The 21405-nt window shown below is 36.0% G+C and overlaps 2 protein-coding genes across 12 annotated transcripts; both read left to right on the top strand.

The window, feature by feature from the left end:
- The first annotated feature begins 581 nt into the window (after positions 1-581).
- Positions 582-11650, top strand: LOC112520096 (disease resistance-like protein DSC1). The gene is made up of 6 exons (XM_025128397.1): positions 582-1505; positions 1609-1926; positions 2024-2107; positions 2211-3077; positions 3148-3703; positions 11481-11650. The coding sequence occupies exons 1-6, from the start codon at positions 582-584 to the stop codon at positions 11648-11650; spliced, it is 2919 nt and encodes a 972-aa protein (XP_024984165.1).
- On the top strand, positions 7236-21405 carry LOC112519519 (disease resistance protein RML1A-like). Of its 11 annotated transcripts, XM_025127691.1 has the most exons (11): positions 7236-7468; positions 14679-14720; positions 15929-15947; positions 16049-16495; positions 17166-18294; positions 18407-18730; positions 18817-19686; positions 19769-20351; positions 20572-20649; positions 21054-21165; positions 21242-21405. In XM_025127691.1, the coding sequence occupies exons 4-9, from the start codon at positions 16137-16139 to the stop codon at positions 20616-20618; spliced, it is 3312 nt and encodes a 1103-aa protein (XP_024983459.1). In that variant the 5' UTR covers positions 7236-7468; positions 14679-14720; positions 15929-15947; positions 16049-16136; the 3' UTR covers positions 20619-20649; positions 21054-21165; positions 21242-21405. The 11 variants fall into 11 exon arrangements, with proteins under 11 accessions (XP_024983459.1, XP_024983457.1, XP_024983458.1 ...); XM_025127689.1 differs by lacking the exon at positions 15929-15947; XM_025127690.1 differs by lacking the exon at positions 15929-15947 and having other exon boundaries at positions 16043-16495.

Here is a 21405-nt window from a genome sequence, read left to right as displayed (position 1 = left end):
ATATATGTGTATGTATACATATACATATACATATACATATACATATACATATACATATACATATACATATACATATACATATACATATACATATACAGGGTTGGGTTCAGCTGAGACCATGCTGTTTTCGTGAGATCGTGAGAACACATTTTTACATTTGAAACTTTACAGCAAAAACACTGAAGGTCGAACCTTCACAGCAAAAACACTTTGAAGGTTACCTTCACAGCATTTTGCTGTGAATTTTCAAGTGTAAAAAGCTGGTCTCGGTCTCACGAAAACAGGCCGGTCTCACGTGATTCCAAACCTACATATATATATGTATGTGTGTGTTTGTGTGTGTATACTATATTTCTCTTTGAAATCAATTTGCAGGAAAGAGACAGAGTTGATTGATGAAATTGTTACCAGCATCCATCGTAAATTAGGTGTACCCTTATGTAGTACTCTGCCACTCCTTATCGGCATGGATTACGACATTGGATTCATTATATCTTGGTTAAAAGATGGATCATCTCATACTGCTGATATCCTCACAATTATGGGAATGGGTGGGACCGGGAAGACTTCGTTGGCCGAATATGTCTTTAGGTTACACGGTCATGAATTCCAAAGAAGTAGCTTTATTGCAGATATTAGTAGAAAATGTGCAGAAAAATCTAGTGGTTTGCTTGATTTGCAAAAAACAAATTTGTCATGACATTTCAAAAACAAGTTCAATTCAAGTTTATCATATTTCCACATACATCTCTCAGATTGAGAATGCAATAGCTCGTACAAAGGTGTTTCTAGTTCTTGATGATGTTGATAGTCTCGACCATTTGGATGCATTACTTGGAAAGAAAGGTTTTCATCCTGGAAGCAAAATCATAATAACAACCAAGGATGCCTCGTTGACAGAAAAATGTGAGCTATTCAACCAGATAGTTCGACCCAAGCATACAAAGCACTTACTTCAAGGCTTAGATGATTATAATTCACTACGACTTTTAAGTTCGTGGGCATTCAAGCGCAACAGTCCAAAGGAAGGTTATGAAGAAGTTTCAGATACACTTGTTAAGTATTGTGGGGGACATCCATTGGCTCTTAAAGTTCTGGGCAGGTCTCTATGGAATAGAGATGTAGCTAGATGGAAGGATTGCATAAAAAGGCTAAAGGAAGAACCTGATTCATGTATTAAAAACGTCTTGCAAATGAGCTTTGACTCTTTGCCATCTACAGAAGATAAGGAACTGTTTAAGCACATTGCTTGTTTTTTCGTTGGAGAAGGTAGAGAATCAACCGAAACAATATTAAAGGCATGTGGGTTCCACACAGTACTCGGGATCGAGAATCTCATTGATAGATGCCTTCTTTGGATTAGTCAAGATAACAAGTTGATGATGCATCAATTGCTTCAAGACATGGGAAGAGACATAGTACACCAAGAATCACCAAACAGGCCAGAGGAGCGAAGTCGATTATGGTGTCATAAAGAGTCATTCAAAGTGTTGAAACAAAAAAAGGTAAAATGCATGTATGTTTGCTTGTTAGTAATTATGCATGTTCAAAGTATTTCATGTTATATAACATATTAGTTTTAAAATTTTGCATTTCCTTTCTTCACAGTGTAAGAGGAACCTTCAAGGCCTTGCACTTGACATGAGAATGCTTGAGAAAGACAAGTTACATGAGTTGGAAACTGATGCGTTCAGTAAGATGGATAATATATTGCTACTACAACTCAATCATGTGCATCAACTCAAGGGGTCCTATAAGAATTTTCCACAAGACTTAAGATGGTTGTGTATGCATGGGTTCCCTTTAGAGTATATTCCTCCAGATTTACAATTGGAGAATCTGGTTGTTCTTGACATGTCTTATAGCAAGCTGGTATCTTTTGACATGTCTTACAGTGACTCGCAACAACTGGAGAACAGGCGAAAGGTAAGAAATGTGAAGAATCTACTTCAATTCTTATTATTCTTTCATGTTGCGTTAACGCAATTCACTAATTATTTTACCTTATCTCCATTTTCAACAGTTGACTGGATTGGGCTCTATCTGTGAACAACTGTGTAGTCTCTGTGGCCTTTTGGAACTCCCCATACTGGAGAATAGGCAAAAGGTAAGAAATTTGAAGCATTTACTTTAAATTTTCATGTTATTCTTCAATGTTCGGTTAATGCAATTCAATAGTTATTTTACCTTGTCATTTCTGTTTTCATCAGTTAACTGGATTGGGCTCAAAAGAAAACCCCTCGCTTAGATCATTAAAGATTCTCAATCTAAGTTACTGTGAACAGCTTCGTAGTCTTGGTGGCTTTTCCGAATTCTCCGCACTTAAGAGGTTAATACTTTCAAATTGTACAAGTTTGATTGAGATTTGTGAGTCAATTGAGCAATGTGATGGACTTGAGCTCATTGATCTGAGTTATTGCAATGAAGCAAGGAAGCTTGTAAGAACGATAGGCAAGGTAAAGAATGTCAAAATACTGAACTTAGATGGTTGTAATCTCAATGAATTTCCGATCGAGATGAGTTATCTGGAGTTACCAGAAATGGTCAAGGCTAACAACATTGTCATACACTCGCAAACCTCTTCCTCTGCCATTGTGGAGGTTATACCGAGAGATTTCAAGTCCTCTGGGATTTATTTACCAAGCTCGTTAGTATGCTTGTCACTTCAACATAATCATTTGTCCAACGAATCTTTTCCAATGGACTTTAGTAGCCTATTCATATTGAAGGAGTTATATTTAGATGGTAATGATATCGTTTCCATGCCCAGTTGTGTGAGAACCCTTCATAAGCTTGAGAAACTTAGTATTGAGGATTGTGCTAGACTGACGACAATAGAGCATCCTCCACGTACACTAAAACACTTGATATTCAGTGTCGCGCGTAAGTTGGGGAAAGTTGTATTCGATCAAGATATGTCTCCAATCAAGTTAAGTGGGATGCGAGGTGCGGGGTCTTTCATTGAAGGCATGTTCAAAGAGGAAGATATGGCAGATGTTGAGGAAGCGTTATTACATAGTTTGGGGTGGACTAATTTAGACTTCACCGAAATTCAGCCTATAGGATCTAAAGTCAAGGTTAGCTCTCAATAACTATCTATTTATCTATGTGTTAATATGTACATGCTCATTAACTTGTATTAGGCAGATGCTGTATGGATTTGGAATATTCAGCACATTTTATGTTGGGAAGGAGATTCCGAACTGGATTAGTAAAAGAAGCAAGGGACCATCAATATCATTTACCATCCCATCATCTCCTAACAACCTTAGAGGACTCAATATCTGCTTCGTGCTTGTGGTTCGAAATAAGATCAGTATCTATTCCTTCGTAGATATCAAGATTAGTAATATAGCACAGACGCGCAGCTGGATATATACTTGTCCTGTGTTCTTTAAGGAAACTGGAGAGGGTATAACATATTTAAGCCATTGGATGTTTGGGAAGAATGAGATGGGAAATGGTGACCATATTACTATTTCCATGTTAAAGGAGTATGATGATGATGATGATTTTAGTATAAGGGAGTGTGGGGTGAGTTTTGTGTATGATGAAGATGAAGAAGAAGATGTGTTGGGTTATTACAAGTCATGGAATCATATCATTGGTCGGGATCTCTCTTCTTTTCAGACAACTACTCCCGGAGAATATCACCTATACATCGGGCACTTTCTGGGGTCCAACTCTATCACGAGTTATGTAGGTACGTGGTAAATATTTCGCGTTACATATCTTTTAATAATAACCCATGTAAGTAATTACTTGTTATTATCTGTTTTATCATCAGACAAACGTCCTTTGTTTAGAGCATTCCCCTAAAGAATATTCGATTAAGTTGGTGGTCGGCGCACCGAAAGCTATATACGGTACTTAGTTTGTTTTCCATTTCCAAACCCCTTTAATTGTATACATATATTCTATCATCAACATATATAAATAAAAACTATACACAAATAACTCAAAAGCTTATGGATGTGTGATACTTAATATGCATAATTCTTTATTAAGGTGGTGGTGGTAATTTTGGACTGTTTGACATTTGCAAGATTAATTATATGATCCCATTATGTAGGATCAAGAATCTCGTTGATAGATGTCTTATTTCAATTGGTGATGATAACAAGTTGGTGATGCAAACCACAAGGTGGTGCCTGATTGGTTTGAGCTTTGTTCCAAAGGTCAAAAGTACCAGGAGGTCTCAGGTTCAAATCCAAGGAGGAATAAAAATCCCCTTGTGGCCATAGAGGTTCGAATGCGGTGACTCTAGGCTATCTACAAAGCAGGTGATCGCCCATATGATTAGTCAGCTCGTATAGCGGGTTGGATATTTAGGTTAATAAAAAAAAAGTTGGTGATGCATCAAATGGTTCAAGAGATGGGAAGAGGTAATATAATATGAATGATTCACTATTGATTCGGTTTTCGGTTTTTTTGTAAGTAGGAGTTTTTCAAACTCCCCCCCCCCCCCCGGGGGGCCCCGGATCCCACGAGTCAATCGAAAGTTTCATCAATTTATCGTAACTAAAAATCAACTCTGATAAATCAATCTTTCAGGAGTATAGTTATGTACTTTCTCATGATCATGGTTTAAATTGCTTTCTGGACGTTTGTTTGTTTTCGGAAAACGTGATTTGGATTATTAACTAATAAGGAGAGTGAGAAAAAAAGAGGGATCTTTCCTATCAAAATTGTTTGTTCTTGGATTATCTATATAATCCAATTGATTGTGTAGAGCCCACAGTAGCAGCGGATCGTTTTACTGGTATAGAATATATTTCTCCACTAGAATCCAATGGAATCCTAGAATTTCGTCTGTTTTCTGGGTTTGGAAAAGTCCGTTGTCTCCGACATGGACCAGGTGAAATTGAATTACTATGACGACGAATAATCAAATTATCACTATATTTATTTCTTTTTCTACTTATATAATCCAATCGATTGCATAAATCCCAGGGTAACAGTCGCTGACCTCCCTGAATAATCGACCCGTTCCTATTCTCCTTTCTCAGACAAGCAATGGAAGCATAGTCGATTACTCAAAGTGTTAGAAACTAAAAATAGGTAAGAACCCATGTATGTTTGCTTGTTGGTAATTATGCATGTTCCAAGTATTTTGTATAATCTATCTTCACTTAAATAACATTTTTTTGGCATTTCGTTTCTTATTAGGAAATAACTTGTAAATGATACATAAAAAGCAATAATTAAGAGATTTTAAGAAATTGTGTATAAAATAGCAATGCCTCTAGCGGGTCCAACGGGTAGAGCCCCTTGCGTTGGTTCCTCTTAGAGAATTTTACGAATTCTAGTTTTGGGATGACCATAGATGAACTTTAGAAAGAGTTTGACTTAATTTAGGAATTAAAGCCCTTGGTTTACAGATTTTAAGAGAGTCGAGCTTAAAACTATTTTGACTAAGTATTGATCAGAGACAGTGTAATCAGAAAAACTATTTATCATCCATTTTGAAGAAACTTATGAGTGATAGTTTCTTAGGCAAAATCAGTATCTGAAAAACTATCTTAGTCATTCAGATAAAGAATACATTTATTTATCACTCTTTTAGATGTTAGAAAATTTATCACCGGTTAGATTGTTTAGGATCACATGTCTTACCTTCCTAGCTTTCGTAACAAATCCGTAATTCTTTATTTTAATATAAAATGTAGAATCAAAAGTGAAAAATTTGTTATGTTTGTATTCAATCTCTCTTTTACAAACACATCTTGTGATTGTGTAAGTCACCATATCCAGGGACCAACAAGTGATATCAAAGCAAATTGTTTAATCTCATAAACAAGATCCGAAATGACTTCCACAGTCAATGATAATGGTTCTCTATCCAAACTTTCTCATTTTGAAAAGGATAATTTTTCTCTTTGGAAAAATCGGATGACACTTTTTCTTGAAGGAGTTAATAACCAAATCCTAAATGTTAAAATGGATTGTATGTTTCTGCCACCTTTCTACCTAGTGATAGAGATGAAAATGGCAAACTCATAGACCAGGGAGGCAAATCGTCAAGACTCCAAACTTATGGGCAGGATAAAACAAGAAGCAAGTTGTTGTTGATACCAAAACTTGGACCATCATCATAATGTCTCTTCCAGATGATGTTTATCACTCTATCATAAATCTTAGCACTGCAAAACATATGTGGAACATTCTTATGGTTTTGTATGGGGGAAATTCTGAAATAAAACAAAGTAAAAAAATAAGTCTAATCAGACAACATGAACTGTTTGTGTGTCACAAGAACGAATCTCTTACAGAAGTCTACAACAAGTTAAATTCTCTTCTAAATGATCTTAAAGTGCATGATAAATGTTTTGATAATGTTGAAGTACTAGGCAAATTAATGGATTGTTTACCGGTAAAATTTAACACTATTATGTGCTTATTGGGTAAGATTTTAATCGACCAAAACGACATAGGATACAATAATTTACCCAGTAAGCGCTTATCGTGGAAAGAGTCATCGTCCTCACTTACTAGGTAAAACTTTTGATTCTTCTCTCGTTCTTACCGGGTAAGATTATTGGTCTTTATTATATTCATCTGGTGAGTTAATGTTACTTGGTAAACGCTAACCCGAGTAAGCGTTTGGTAAACGGCCCTTAAATTTTGTCCACCCACATGCGGAGTATAACTATCTAAATTATAAAAAAGAGTAATGATATTTTCAGTACATTAATTTTAATAATTATTTAAAGGGCAAATTGCATGAAAAAGTAACGTACTTTAACTTGATTCCTATTTTGGGTAACGTACTTTCAAAACTTTCATTTTAGTACTTAAGATTTAAAGTTTTAAACATTTAAATACCCGAGTAACTGATTGAAGTATTAACCGATTATCATGCTGATGTGGCGAGTGATGTGGTATCCAACTCGGTGTTATTTACTGACGTGGTTAGTGACGTGGATTTTTTTAAATATAAAATCAGTCTTTTCTTTATCTAATTTTAGTTTTCAAGTGGTTACCCGGGTACTTAAATGTTTAAAACTTTACATCTTATGTATTAAAATGAAAGTTTTGAAAATATGTTATTAAAACAGAAATCAAGTTAAAATAGTTATTTTTTCATTTCAATTTGCCCGTTTAAATCCCAAAGATGAAAATTTTGCAAATTGAAAACGTAATTTTAATAATTATTTAATGAAAGAAGAAATAAAATGTAATTGCTGGGAATTGAACCAATTAAACCCTGCGGATCCTCCATTGTCGACGGGGAGATTGCATTGCACCACCATCGCTCTTCATCTTCTTCCCCAAACCACCGCTCATGTCTGCATCATTGGTACCGGCATCGCCCGCTCCTCTGTCGCTCACTTCCTCTGCCGATACTCCCCAACTGTCACCCGAATCTCCATGTTTGACCATCATCCGTTTGTCGAAGCCAACCCTGACCAATCTGGGTGTTGTTCCCTTACGCCTTTTCCCTCCTTAAAATAACCAATTTGAACWGGTACATCTCTGTCTCGATTATTTTTTGAATAAATGCCTATCTGGTCATGTCTATTTACAGTTCTATTAACTTTGTGATTCTTTGGTTAACTAATTGTCACAGGCATGGAAAATAGGATAACATACTGTTGTGCTACTGATGATTAACTTAGTGTTGTGCTGTTGATAGGGAATGAAAATGAAATGCCTAATTAGTTGTTAGTGGCATAGAATTCTAGTAGTTAGGTTTTTTTTTGTTGATGGTGTAAGCCTATGGGGTTGGTGATTACTGCCTACCACTGTTGTTACTCCTAATCATTTGGAATTTTAGTCAAAATTACATCAGTATAATCTGTGTATTCAGTATCAAAGAGTAATTCCTCTCGGTGTTAGTTATATATATTATCCTATTATTTAATTGGTTTTTAGTAGTTTGGGCTTTAATAGTAATAATAATATGCCCCTTCCTATGATATGGAGAGTTGTCCTCAATACATCTTTTTAATGATACTTATTAACTTTGCTCTTATATCCTTTATATGATGAATATCCTTAATTGTCAACCTCTCCATCTTTCAAACCAAACAACAGTACATGTCTTTCCCAACCACTACTTGGGCTAATATGCTTATCTGCTTCTTTCACATCCCAATCACACTGCTACAAGAGTACAAGTGCATTCTTGTAACTCTATTTTAAAACCAAACCGAATGACATATTAAATCCCACAAAGAGATGTACGGTCTAGGGAGGGTAAGTTGTACACAGACCTTACCTCTACCCCAAGGAGTAGAGCGGTTATTTTCGTGAAACATACTCTTGGATTGCAGAACAAATAGATATACCAAGCAAGTAAGACATATGTGTGAGCGTGTGTACAAGAAGCTAGACAATGTAACACGGTAGATGAAAGGGAAATAGGTTACACAAACAAAAAAAAGGAGAGGGAGCACAAAAACAGTATTGATACCTACAATTTACATGACGAAAATCGGGGACTAATGTACAACAAATAAGTCACACGCATAGATACAATAACATACATGTAAGGTAGGAAAAGTAAAACAACCCTCCAACCGCCATAAGACCCTGACAACCTAACTGCCACCTCGCCACCCTAGTCCCCATCTCACCCTCTAACTACTCTCAACTACTCTCCCCTCGCCCCACCTACAAATCCCTACCTTTAGAAGTTCATGTCCTCTCAAATATCTAAGGCTCATGTTCATCCTCAACTAGTCATCCCATGTCCTTCTTAGCCTACACCTTTTTYTCACCCCCTCGRCCGTCAAACTCTTTACCCTTCTCACAGGTGTCATAATCTACCTCCTACGTACACGCCTAAACCACCACAACCTTCTACTTGTCTTTATTATACCTCCCACGTTCATGTATTTTATTCAATTCCCTACAACTCGCCCTCCCTACTTGTCGTCTATTATCCTTCTCCTACTTCTCCAAGATCTCCTATCGGAGGTCATGTTCTCAATAACATCTTCTCTACTGCTCTTCCCACACCCTTCTGAGCCTGCACCTCCTTCTCACCACTTCTACTGTCATACTCATTACCCTCCTCAGGGTGCCATATGCCTCCTACATACATGCCCAAATTACCATAACCTTTCGTCTATTTATTTTGCTTTATATGACGTTCATGTACTCTGTTTTATTCCAACTTAATTAAAAAAAACTTCCATTTCCAAGTTGGTTTTCAGGACCTCAAACTTTCCTTTCTAATAAACCAGATGTCTCAGTTGTTCTTGGTGGTGATGTCCCATTTTCAGTTTTTTTTTTTTTTCCGATAAAACCTCCGTATTTGGTTCACCCCTGTGATTTCTATCTCAGAAAGAAAATTACAGCATACACAAGCAACTTTCATTAGAGGACTCTTGTGTTCTGTGGGTTCCTTATTTTCAATTACAAGCTTGCCTACATACTAAGGTTTCCACTTGCATAGGAAAACTTTGGTTGAATGCAATATCTAGTATTTAGTAGGCACCATAGAGAATTCTGAGCTTCCATTTACATGCATCTATGCTCTAAATTAATACATCACGGTAGACATGATATACAAGATGTCTTATTGTCAAAGCTCTTATGTTAGTAACCGCAAGAAATGCATCATAGCATGTTAGACATTAGTTAGATTTGATTCAGATTTACTCATATATATGCTATATTATAAAACATTTAGGTAAAAGTCTTAACAACTAGGGTAGATGTCTTATATAATGATGAATATCCTTAATTGTCAATGTCTCCATCTTTCATATATACCAAGCAACAATACACGTCTTTCCCAACCACAACTTGGCTAATATGCTTATTTGCTTCTTTCACTTCCTTATCAACACCGCTAAAAGTGTATTAATGTACTATGTTTTGAAAACCAAACTAAACCAATCTAGAGATAGGGTCTAGGGAGGGTAAGATGCACACAACATACCTAAGAGGTAGATAGATTGTTTCCATGAAGATCCTCGACATGCAATACAAACAAATAAAACGAGCAAGTAAGATGTAGGCGATAGTGTGTGTACAAGCAAACAAACCATGTAATAGGACATAGAAAGGGAAATAAGTTACACAAACAAGGGGACAAGGAGCACAAGGCAAGACAACTACACAACCGTAGTTGTAGGAAGAAATATTTAGGATTAATCATATAGCAAATGGGTCACACATCTAGTTACAATTGCATTCATGTAAGATAGGAAAAAGTAAAACAACCTTTTGTCGGCCTTAAGAGACCCTCTTAACCTAATTGCCACTATTCTACCCCTCTCCCCATATCACCCAATAACTAATCCAAACTCCTCTCCTTGCCCTAAATACATATGCCTACCCATAGTTTATTATCCTAGTCCTATGTCTCGAAGAGCTCCTATTGGAGATCATATCCTCAGAAATGTCTACCTCTGTCATGTCCATCTTTAGCTCTTCCTTTGGCCTCCCCTCCTTCTCACCCCTGGACCGTCATACTCGCTACCCTCCTGACCGATGCCTTAACATACTTCCTACGTACATGCCCACGTTTCCATAACCTTCCCTCAGTGTTTATCTACCTCTACGTTCATATACTTTGTTTTACCGAGACTTGATAAAAAATACTTCCAATTCCATGGTTTTTAACACATCCACCTTCATTTCCAATAAATAGATGCCCTCGGTAGTTCTTGGTGGTGATGTCCCAGTTCCGATTTTTTTCCTTATAAAACCTTTGTATGTAGTTGTGCCTAACATATTTGGTAATAGATCTCCTGTCACTAAGTTGCATCCAAAGTCTCTTAAGTGCATATTCTTAGGATATTCTCGTCTCTAAAAAGGGTACATATGCTTCTCTGTTACACTTTACCATTATGTTGGCCGAGAGATGTCAGATTCAAGGAGAAATATTTTTTTCCTCTTATTTTCGTTGTTAGTAGCGAAGAGGAGGATTTGTTAACACATACGATACATTGTTTTGTGTCAACACCGCCAGAGGTGGTGGCAACGGGTGGCGGTGACGGGAGGGTGGTGGTGTTGGTTAAATTGGATATGAATGGAATCCTTTATATTTGCCAATAAATGGAAATCAATTCCTTGACTTATGCGAAGGAATGATCAAATCCCTCAACCACGGATTCAAAGGAATTTAACAATTCCATTCATTTCAAGATGTGTACCAAATATATGAACTAGAATTTGGTGAAAGGAATTGGTAATTCCAATTCCTTTGAAATCCAATGGATTCCATGAACCAAACAACACCTTAAATTCAGCGGATTCCTAATTTCCGTTTAAGTCATCGTCATCATCTACTTAAAAACTTGCCTAAACCAACGTTAATCTCATATTGACTTTTGTTTTCATAAAGGGGTGTTTGGTTCACATAATGGGATCTGTCAAAAGTAATTAGGGTTTGAAGGAATTGGAATGAAATTTAATCAGGTGTGACCATGCGGTAGGTTGGCAGGAATTGGAATGGAATTTCTCAAAACAATTTGAATATGTTTGTTTGGTTTGTTGAACATAATAATGGTGGTGGATGGGAGATGGTAGTGGTGATGGTGTAACGGTAGTAGTGGCTGTGTTGATGATTGTGGTGACGTTGGTGACAACAGTGGTGGGTGAAGGAGATGGTGGGGGTGGGGGTGAAGGCATCAATGGTAACGACGATGTTGACAACCCTCGTGGTGAGATTGAATATAATGGAGTAATATAAGAGCATAATAATTTTTCTAAAATGGGATGAAGGAATTGGAATTCCTTGCTAGAACCTAAGGAATTTACATTTTGCCATATTTAGAATTCGAATTCCTGACCAAAACTCAAAGAATGAACCAAGCGCATAAATGGAATTTGGTCATTGGAATTGACTAATCCAATTTCTTCAAATTCCGTCAGATTCCGACCAACCGAACACTACGTAAGGGTACTTTAAGGGGGCATTTAGTTTGATGAAATGGTTTTGAGGGATTTGGATTTCGTAGAGGGATTTGGATTTCGTAGAGGGATTTGGATTTGGAATCTTTGGTGTGTTTGGTTTATAGGATTTGGAATGGAATTGGATTCCAATATTTATAAAAATAATTAAATTACATTTTCGTTAATTGATTATTCCAAAACAATTTTTTTAACATTTTTAAAACATTATCACATACAATCCTACGAAATCCCATGAAATACTATGCACCATGAAGGATTTCAAAATCCTATGCTTGGGATTTCAATGAAATGTCAGAGTAATATTAGTAGGCACCATAAAGAGTCCAGATTTTCCATCTGCATAGGCAAACTTTGGGTTGGATGCAAATAAAATATTCCAGTAGTAATATTAGTAGGCACCACAAAGTGTCCTGAGCTTCCATTTACATGCATCTCTCCTCTCAAAGAACACATCATGGAATTACAAGATGTTCTCTTGTCAAACCTCTTATATATGTTAGTAACCACAAGAAATGCAACATAGCATTGGTTAGATTTTAATTCAAATTATTTATGTCTATATTATATTATAAAACTTTCGGTAAAAGTTGTAAGAACCACTTATTACCTATTGCGTACTCGTTAGTAATTCATAATCTTTTAAATTTCAAGTTTACAAGTAATCACTTCACAAGTACAGTTTCTTAAAGTTTTTTTTTTAACTCCATAAGATTAACTAGTCATCAATTGATAAACTCATTCTAATTGAGGAAAATCATTGAGGCCTACTGATATGACAAAATACTCCGTCATTATCTTTATTAAAAAATAGCATGATGTTTCTTATATACATAAGAATCAATAATGTGACATTATTAACTATAATAAAAAAAATTCCATAATAACTTTTTAATTGACCAAAACAAATTATTTGTTCCATGTTGGTATTATATATATCCATTTGGTAGACCCACACGGCACACCGTACATGACTTTTATGTCACAATAATTGATGGAACAGTTTATTCTTTAAGAAATTCATATTTTATTTAGAGTAGTTACATATTTTGGTCTGTGCGGTTATATCAAAATTATGAATTGGGTCCCTAAACAAATTAATTAATTACGGACATCACCATCGTGGTTCCAATTTTGTTAAATATTGGATCCTTGAACCTAACTTTGTTTGATGCACTGTTAACCCCCTCACATGCTTCTGAAGTGAGGGGTATTTTTGTCTTTTAGACTGAGTTTTTATTGTACAAGTTCATAAAGCTTATGTACAACGATGTAAAACATTTAAAAACAATAAAAACAGAACATAAACTATAACCCCCACCAATTCTTCACCATCCCTATCCCTGGGGTCGCACTCTTCTCTGGTGAAGAAGTGAATCCAATAACAAAAACTCTTCTGCGATCGATCGCATTATTTCATAGCTTCAATTTGCAAGTTCAAGAAAGACTGTGTAGGTAGATTTCAAAAACTGTTTCACCATTGTTCGGTAGAGAACTAGAGATGTTATGGTGGTGGTGGAAGCTAATAACACTTATATGATCGCTAGAGGGGTTGAGAAATTTGGAAGTAGTACGACCACCATTGCCTTTTTGGAGCCAGTTTTCGAACAATCCTGCGACATGATCGCATTTTTTGCAGATGATTCCGAGCTTTGTTTATAGCAATTAGGATGATGATGATACCTGATACAAATTTCTACAGTTTGATGGGTGCAAAAGAACTCACCAAAACAGAGAAATTTGTTTCTCAAGCCTTGCTCATTGTACCAAGTCAATTCTACAACTCACCAGARCTCAATGTAATAAATCAATTTCAAACAAATCCAATCCAAATCGATTTCAAAACAAAACCCATCCCATATCCCGTAGTGAAGCTGTTGGATTAAGTTGAAAAGTGAAGACAGCAAAAAATGAAATTTTATCTTGGGTTGCCRCAAAAGGTTCATAAGGATGATACTAATTATGCAAGGTCAGAATGCTGCTTGCTTTTGTTTGTTCATTTTGTTGACATCCAAAAAAACCCATTTGGTGTTATGGTGTGTGAGGGGAATGGGTGATGAGGGAAGCCGCAAGTTACAAGCCAACGTTTTTGCTCTCTCTCTTTGATTTGGTCGGCAGCCACTACTGAGAACAAATCAAAATAGAGAGAGTGCCCGAGAGGAAAAGGGGAGGTAAGGTGGAGGCAGTGGTGAGTGGCCAGAGTTGGGGAGGAGGGAGGGTGGCATGGACTTTCTTGGGGGCAACGATGAGTTGTAGTCACACACACGCGCGCGCACGCGCACACACACATATATATAAAACTTGTATATATTTTGTAAAGGATAAAAGGTAAAAAGACGATATTACCCCTGAATTAGCAAAGCAATGATTAGTGGAGTTAGGACAAGGGACCCAATCCATAATAAAAGTGAAGTTATGATGACTGCATCTGTAATGATTGCATTTGGGAAAAATTTGTATTAACCACATGGACGAAATTTGTATTTTACTCTTCTATTAATTTATGTGTAGTTTCTTATTTGGTTGAGATTCAATCTTATCTCCTTCTCATGCAATCAGTAATTTGTACAAGTTAGATCAAACATGATATTACCACTAAAGGATTTCAAAATATCCATACATTTACCTTTTATCTCACATTCTGTACAAAATTCCACCAAAAATGTCCCCATGAGTACATAGTCAAAACAACATAAATATACATTTCACGTTATCAAATACCGAAAGAAGCCCACGAAAATAAGTTCCGATCTCAAGAATTAATCATTACTAATACAACTTGCATAAACTGGGTATTGACATCGCAGATTGAACAAGAGGGCGGAAGAGGAGGGAGGCTCAAGCTGCAGGTATAGTTAAATAAATGTATAATAATTACYATTAACCATCTTAGAGCATTTCCAACATATTGTTTCATGGAACCCCACCAAGATTAACATTTGCATCACGGGGTTAAAAACCCATAATTTCTATATGTATTTTTCAAAATTGTATTCTCCACGGCTGAACCATGAGACATGCACGTCTGTTTAGAATTATTTTTCAAAACAAGTTTAAATTGTTCTCTTTTTCTTTTTCTTTTTGAAAATGGAAAAAGTTAACAAAATCTTTTGTTTAAAGTTTTAATTTAATAGAATAATCGAAATCTGCTCAATGTTTGTTCGATTTTCTTCATCTTTGTTTGGTTTTTTACATCTCCATTCTGTTCAATGTTCTTCAATCTGTTTGATAATCTTAATCTGCTTATGATCAAAGTCTGTTCAATTTTAGATGATATGTGCAATCTGTCTAGAAAGAGGGAGATACTGCCAATTTTGGATGTTTTATGTATTTATTTATCTCCAAGCATCAATGATGCAAAATAATGTAATGAGTATATTCAAATCCATTCTCAATCATATTTATTTTTGCTCCCATCTCTATTCTTAAAATGAACCGAACGTCCCCTTAGTCACTACGACAAAATTGAGTTTATACATAGGACCCCTAAAGTGTTGAAATATCCTAATGGAGTGGCTTATAGGACCTAAGTCTATAGGACCAAAAAAAACATCCTATCTAAAAGTGTTACAATAAGTTTATAAGACTTAAATTTATACATTTTAGGTGAATCTTGTATCTGTCCTACATTGACAGTGTAATTTGTGAGCTTTTTATAAGACTTAAGTTATGAATTATCAATAACGAGCTTATGTACGTACAATTTATTGTATTCTTACCAATTATAGTATGTGAAAAACTGTCATATTATGATATTATTTATCAATCTTGTCTTTAATTTTAAAGCTACATTCACAGATATAGCAGAATTCTATCCATTAAGTTGTTGGGAGATGATGAGAATATGGCAAGTGATACTGATGATATCTTTCTCACATTTACAAAGACAGAATGTCATCATGAATTCTTTGTCTTTTTAAATTCATTCATGTTTGTTTTTACTATACACTTTGTTTTTTATATTGTTGACTTGACTTGGGCTTCCATTATTGAATAAATTCATTATTAGTTGGATCTATTATTATCTGTATAATCATTAAGCCTACTACTCCTGTAGGTCTCTACTCATCTCTCGGGTCATTCCTACCTTCCCATAATTCATAATGGTTGTTCTCTCTGAAATATGCTCATCTTCTTCAGCTCATGCTTATAGATATGACGTATTTTTAAGTTTTAGGGGTCTTGACACTCGCCATAATTTCACCGATCATCTTTACGAGGCGCTTTGCAATGTTAATATCACTACCTTTTTGGACGATGAAGAGATGGAAACGGGAGAAGATTTGAAACCGGAGTTGAAGAGTGCAATCAAAGCATCCAGAGCTTCTATTATTGTGTTGTCTCAGAATTATGCTTCTTCGACCTGGTGTCTTGATGAATTGGTACTGATCCTCGATCAAAAGAGGACCTCCGGTCATATTGTTATTCCCATCTTCTATCATGTCGAGCCCACCGATGTCAGGAAGCAACAAAACAGCTTTGGAATTGCTATGAGAAAGCATAAGCACAGGATGGAGATAGAGACAAATGCAAAGAAACGAAGTCATTGGGCTAAAAAAGTGGAGCTATGGAATGAAGCACTGATGGAAATTGCTGATTTGAAAGGAAAAAATTCAAAGAATCGGTAACAACTTTCTTGCCCAAATTTGAACACATTACTTTAAATACATAACCGTGTGCAATTCAATAGGTTTCTTTAGTTCCATAAATATACATCTCTTGTCTATTTTCAATATGTTTGAAAGGTTTTTCTATTATGTGCCCTTAGGATACATATATAATCAGGAGATTTAATATTGAAATGATTATTTCCTCATATTTCTTAATTAATTATTACCATCTATGTGTTAATTATTGCTCCCTCTCTCAAGATTTATATAATCATTTTCGATTCTTTTTTCGATTTTTCAATTTTCTTCGCAGCTATGAAACACACACATACACACATGTAGGAAGAATTTTATCATCAAAGTAAATCAATAAGAAAATGTGCTTCTTGTTCTAAGTAAAGAAAGCTTGGTAAGATACTGTAGGTAGCAAAATAACATACTTATGTGTGTGTGCGTATATATATATATAAATGGGTATTTTAGTCGCTACTAAACTACATCTACTTCAAGTAATAAATATTAGAAGATGAGAGAGAAACTCGTATTTTCATTAATGACCAAAAGAGAGTGTACAACTTTCTAACATCACATAAGTTGGCAAAAAAAAAAACATAATTGAAAAATAGTAGCAAAATGTGATGAATCTGATTTGTTTGGTTTTCACATTGATGTTTCAAATTTCAGGAAAGAGACGGAGTTCATTCAAGAAATTGTTACTGAAATTCATCGTAGATTAGGTGTACCCTTAAAAGTAACTCTACCATTTCTTATCGGCATGGACCACCACATCAAATTCATTACTTATTGGTTGAAAGATGGATCCTCTACTTGTGCTGAAATTCTCACAATTGTAGGCATGGGTGGGATTGGGAAGACATCTTTGGCCAAATATCTTTTTTGCTTGCATTGTCGTGAATTCCAAAGAAGCAGCTTTGTAGAAGATATCAGTAGGAGATGTGCTGAAAAATTGACTGGATTGCTTGATTTACAAAAACAAATTTGTGGTGACATTTCAAATAAAAGTTCAATTCAAGTCCATGATGTTTCTATATACACCTCTCAAATCGAGAATACACTAGCACATAAAAAAGTGTTCCTAGTTCTTGATGATGTTGATAGTTTCAGTCAATTGGATGCATTACTTGGAAACAAAGGTTTTCATCCGGGATGCAAAATCATAATAACCACCAAGGACGCATCTTTGACAGAAAAGTGTGAGCTATTCAACCTTAAAGTTCAACCCAAACATACAAAGCACTTACTCGAAGCCTTACATGAGACTCAGTCACTGGAGCTTTTATGTCTTCATGCCTTCAAGTGCAGCAGTCCGAAGGAAGGTTACATCAAGGTTTCAAAAGAGCTTGTGAAATATTGTAAAGGACATCCATTGGCTCTTTCAGTTTTGGGCAGGTCTCTACGTAATGGAAATATAGCTGAATGGGAGGATTGCCTAGAAAGGCTAAAGGATGAACCTGATTTTCGTATTAAGAAGGTCTTGCAAATGAGCTTCGACTCTTTACCATCTACAGATGACAAAGAATTGTTTAAGCATATTGCTTGTTTTTTTGCTGGGAAAGATAGAGAATCAACTGAAACAATATTGAAGGCATGTAAGATCCGCACAGTACTTGGGATCAAGAATCTCGTTGATAGATGCCTTCTTTCGATTGATAGTAATAACAAGTTGATGATGCATCAATTGGTTCAAGAGATGGGAAGAGATATAGTACGCCAAGAATCACCTGACATGCCAGAGGAGCGTAGTCGATTGTGGTGTCATGAAGAGTCATTCAATGTATTGGAACAAAACAGAGTAAGAGGTCATTTATACTTGTCATAATGGTGCAAATTTTTAAGTAACACACAATATTTGTTTACACTAACATAAGGTTAATAAGTAATTTGACATTTCAGTTACTTCTTAGGGTACAAGAAAGCTTAAAGGCCTTGTTCTAGACATGGAAATGCTTGAGAAAGGGAACATGTATGACTCGGTTGAGTTGAGAACAGATGCATTGAGTAAGATGGATAACTTAATGCTACTACAACTTAATTATGTGCGACTCGGTGGATCTTATGAGAACTTCCCTAAAAAATTAAGATGGTTGTGTATGCATGGGTTCCCTTTAGAGTATATACCTCCAAAATTGCAATTGGAGAATCTAGTTGCCCTTGACATGTCTTATAGCAGCTTCAAATTTCTGGACATGTCGTATGGCAACTCGGAACGACCTGGGAAGTCGCAAAAGGTAAGCATCTGCTTCAATTTATATTAGTCTTCTATGTTGGGTTAAAACAATTCACTAATTATTTTACCTTATCTCTATTTCAACAGCTAACTGGCTCGTGCTCAAAAGACAACAAACGGTTGCTTAGATCATTGAAGATTCTTAATCTAAGTTTCTGTAAACAGCTTCATAGTCTCTGTGGCTTTATCGAACTCCCTGCACTTGAGAAGTTATTACTTTCAAATTGCATAGGTTTGATTGAGGTTTGTGAATCAATTTGGCAATGTGATCACCTTGAGCTCATTGATCTGAGTTATTGCAATGAGGTTGGAAAGATTTTAAGAACTATAGGTATGCTAAAGAAGGTGAAAATACTAAAACTAGATGGTTGTAATCTTAGTGAAAATCTGATCAAGATGAGGGATACGGAATTACCAGAAATGGTCATGGCTAACAACCTTGCCATACACTCTCAAACCTCTTTCTCTACCATTGTGGAGATTATACCCAGAGATTTGGGATCCTCTTTGATCTTTTTGTCGAGGTCATTAGAATGCTTGTCACTTAAAAATAATGGTTTGTCCAACGAATCCTTTCCAATGGACTTCAGTAACCTATCCATGCTGAAGGAGCTATATTTAGATGGAAATAATATTGTTTCACTGCCTAATTGTGTGAGAGGCCTTCCCAGACTTGAGAAACTTAGTATTGACCGTTGTAATAGATTGACCACATTGGAGCATCCTCCACTTACACTAAAACACTTGATAATGGGTGTCAGCCTTTTGATCAGCAAAGTTGTATTTGATCGAGAAATGTCCCCAATCATGTTAAGTACGTGGACAGGTTGCAGGTCTTTAATTGAAGGCATGTTTAAAGTGGAAGATATGGCAGATGTCGAGGAAGAGGTATTACGTAGTCTGGGGTGGACTAATTTAGACTTCATCAAAAATCAGCTGACAGAATCTAAAGTCGAGGTTTGCTCACATCAACTGTTCTTCTTTGTGTGATTAATCTGTACATAGAACAATTGATGATGATTAATCTTGTACTTGGCAGATGCAATATGAATTTGGGATATTTAGCACAAGGTATGAGGGGAAAGAGATGCCAAATTGGATAAGTGATAGAAGGGAGGGGTCATCAATATCATTGACCATCCCATCATCTCCTCACAACCTTAAAGGATTGAATTTCTGCATCGTGTTTATGGCTATAAAGGGGTATCTTAATGTATTGGGTGAAATAAGAATTAGTAACATAACAAAGAACCGCACATGGATATACAATTGCTTTGGGGTCTTTGAGTCCACTAGAGAGGGTATTATTGTATATCTAAGCCATTGGATGTTTGGGAAGAGCGAGATGGAAGATGGTGATGAAGTTACTGCCACAGTGACAGTAATGCAAGCTGATGAACATATAGGTAAGTCATTGGATGTTTTGGAGTGTGGGATTAGTCTTGTGTATGACGATGGGAAGAAGAAAATGGAAGAAGAAGAAGAAGACGTATTGGGTTATTACAAGTCATGGAATCATATTATTGGTGGGGATCTCTCTCCTTTTCAAACTACTACCCCCGGAGTATATGACCTAAACAGGTGGCACTTTTTTGGTACAAACTACATCAACAATTATGTAGGTATGTGGCATATAAATATATGTTAAATATCTGTTATCATGTTTCTCATAGTGGACCTATCAACACAATCCCAACACTTGGAGATTTTCCACAAGCAGAGGCAACATCATTAAGTTGTTAAAACAACAGTTTCTTCCTGCAACAACAGCTAAGCTATTACTTGGTGGAAGTGGTTGTAAATGCATTAATTACTTCTTTTTATCTTCCTTTTTTTCATCAGAAAAACGTCCTCTGTTTAGAGCTTTCTCTCAAAGCAAGTCAACATAGTTGGTGGGGTGATGCATCTAACCTAATTAAGGTACTCTTTTTCTATTTCCGGAACCCCTTCAATTATATTCTCTCATCAACATACATAAAATAAAAACCATAACACCACCCAGGGTTGGGTCCCCAATGAGAATGAAAGTTATGGTAAGAAGGGGAAGAAGGAATCTCCACCCTTGGATCAATCGTAATTGAAGATCAAAGAGATGCACTAAATCAATTCCTGCAAGAAGCAGAATTCATGGGGTTGGGGTAACATTAAAAGTGATCAAGGGTCTAGATCCTTTCCTACGCTTCTCACCTTGACTTCTATTCTCCTGCGTCACACCACCCATTCAGTATCATCTTTTTATCAAACTTTTTGGTCTTAGGATCTTGTAAAGTGTGATATGATTCTATATGTCTGGTATGAAATGTCTTATGTTTGATTTTCTGTAGGCACATATTTTTGGCAGGATTATTCAATCCTTTATGTGTAGTTTTTACAGGCGGATGCAATATCCAAGTTTAAAAAATATGCAAAGAGAGGTCTGCTAGTTCCATATTCAAGGTTTAAATGCTTACAAAACAGAGTACGTTTACGCTACTAAACCTCGTTCATAATTTGACCGTCTTGATGTCTACAGGGGATACGTAAGCACGGTCATTTCCTCCTTGTTCTCCTATTTCAAGCTCAAGATACCCCCCATTTGTTGTGTCAAAAGTCTCCAAGAGAATTTTGCTGAAATCTTAATATCGTAAGTTTGAAGTTTTCTTATAGCTTAAATGAGATGTATTGGATTTATATATT

Source organism: Cynara cardunculus (assembly GCF_001531365.2).
Source record: "Cynara cardunculus var. scolymus isolate 2C chromosome LG 10, CcrdV1, whole genome shotgun sequence".
Taxonomy (NCBI): Eukaryota; Viridiplantae; Streptophyta; class Magnoliopsida; order Asterales; family Asteraceae; genus Cynara; species Cynara cardunculus.
The sequence above is the reverse complement of the archived record's forward strand: the minus strand, read 5'-3'. Positions and strand labels throughout refer to the sequence as shown.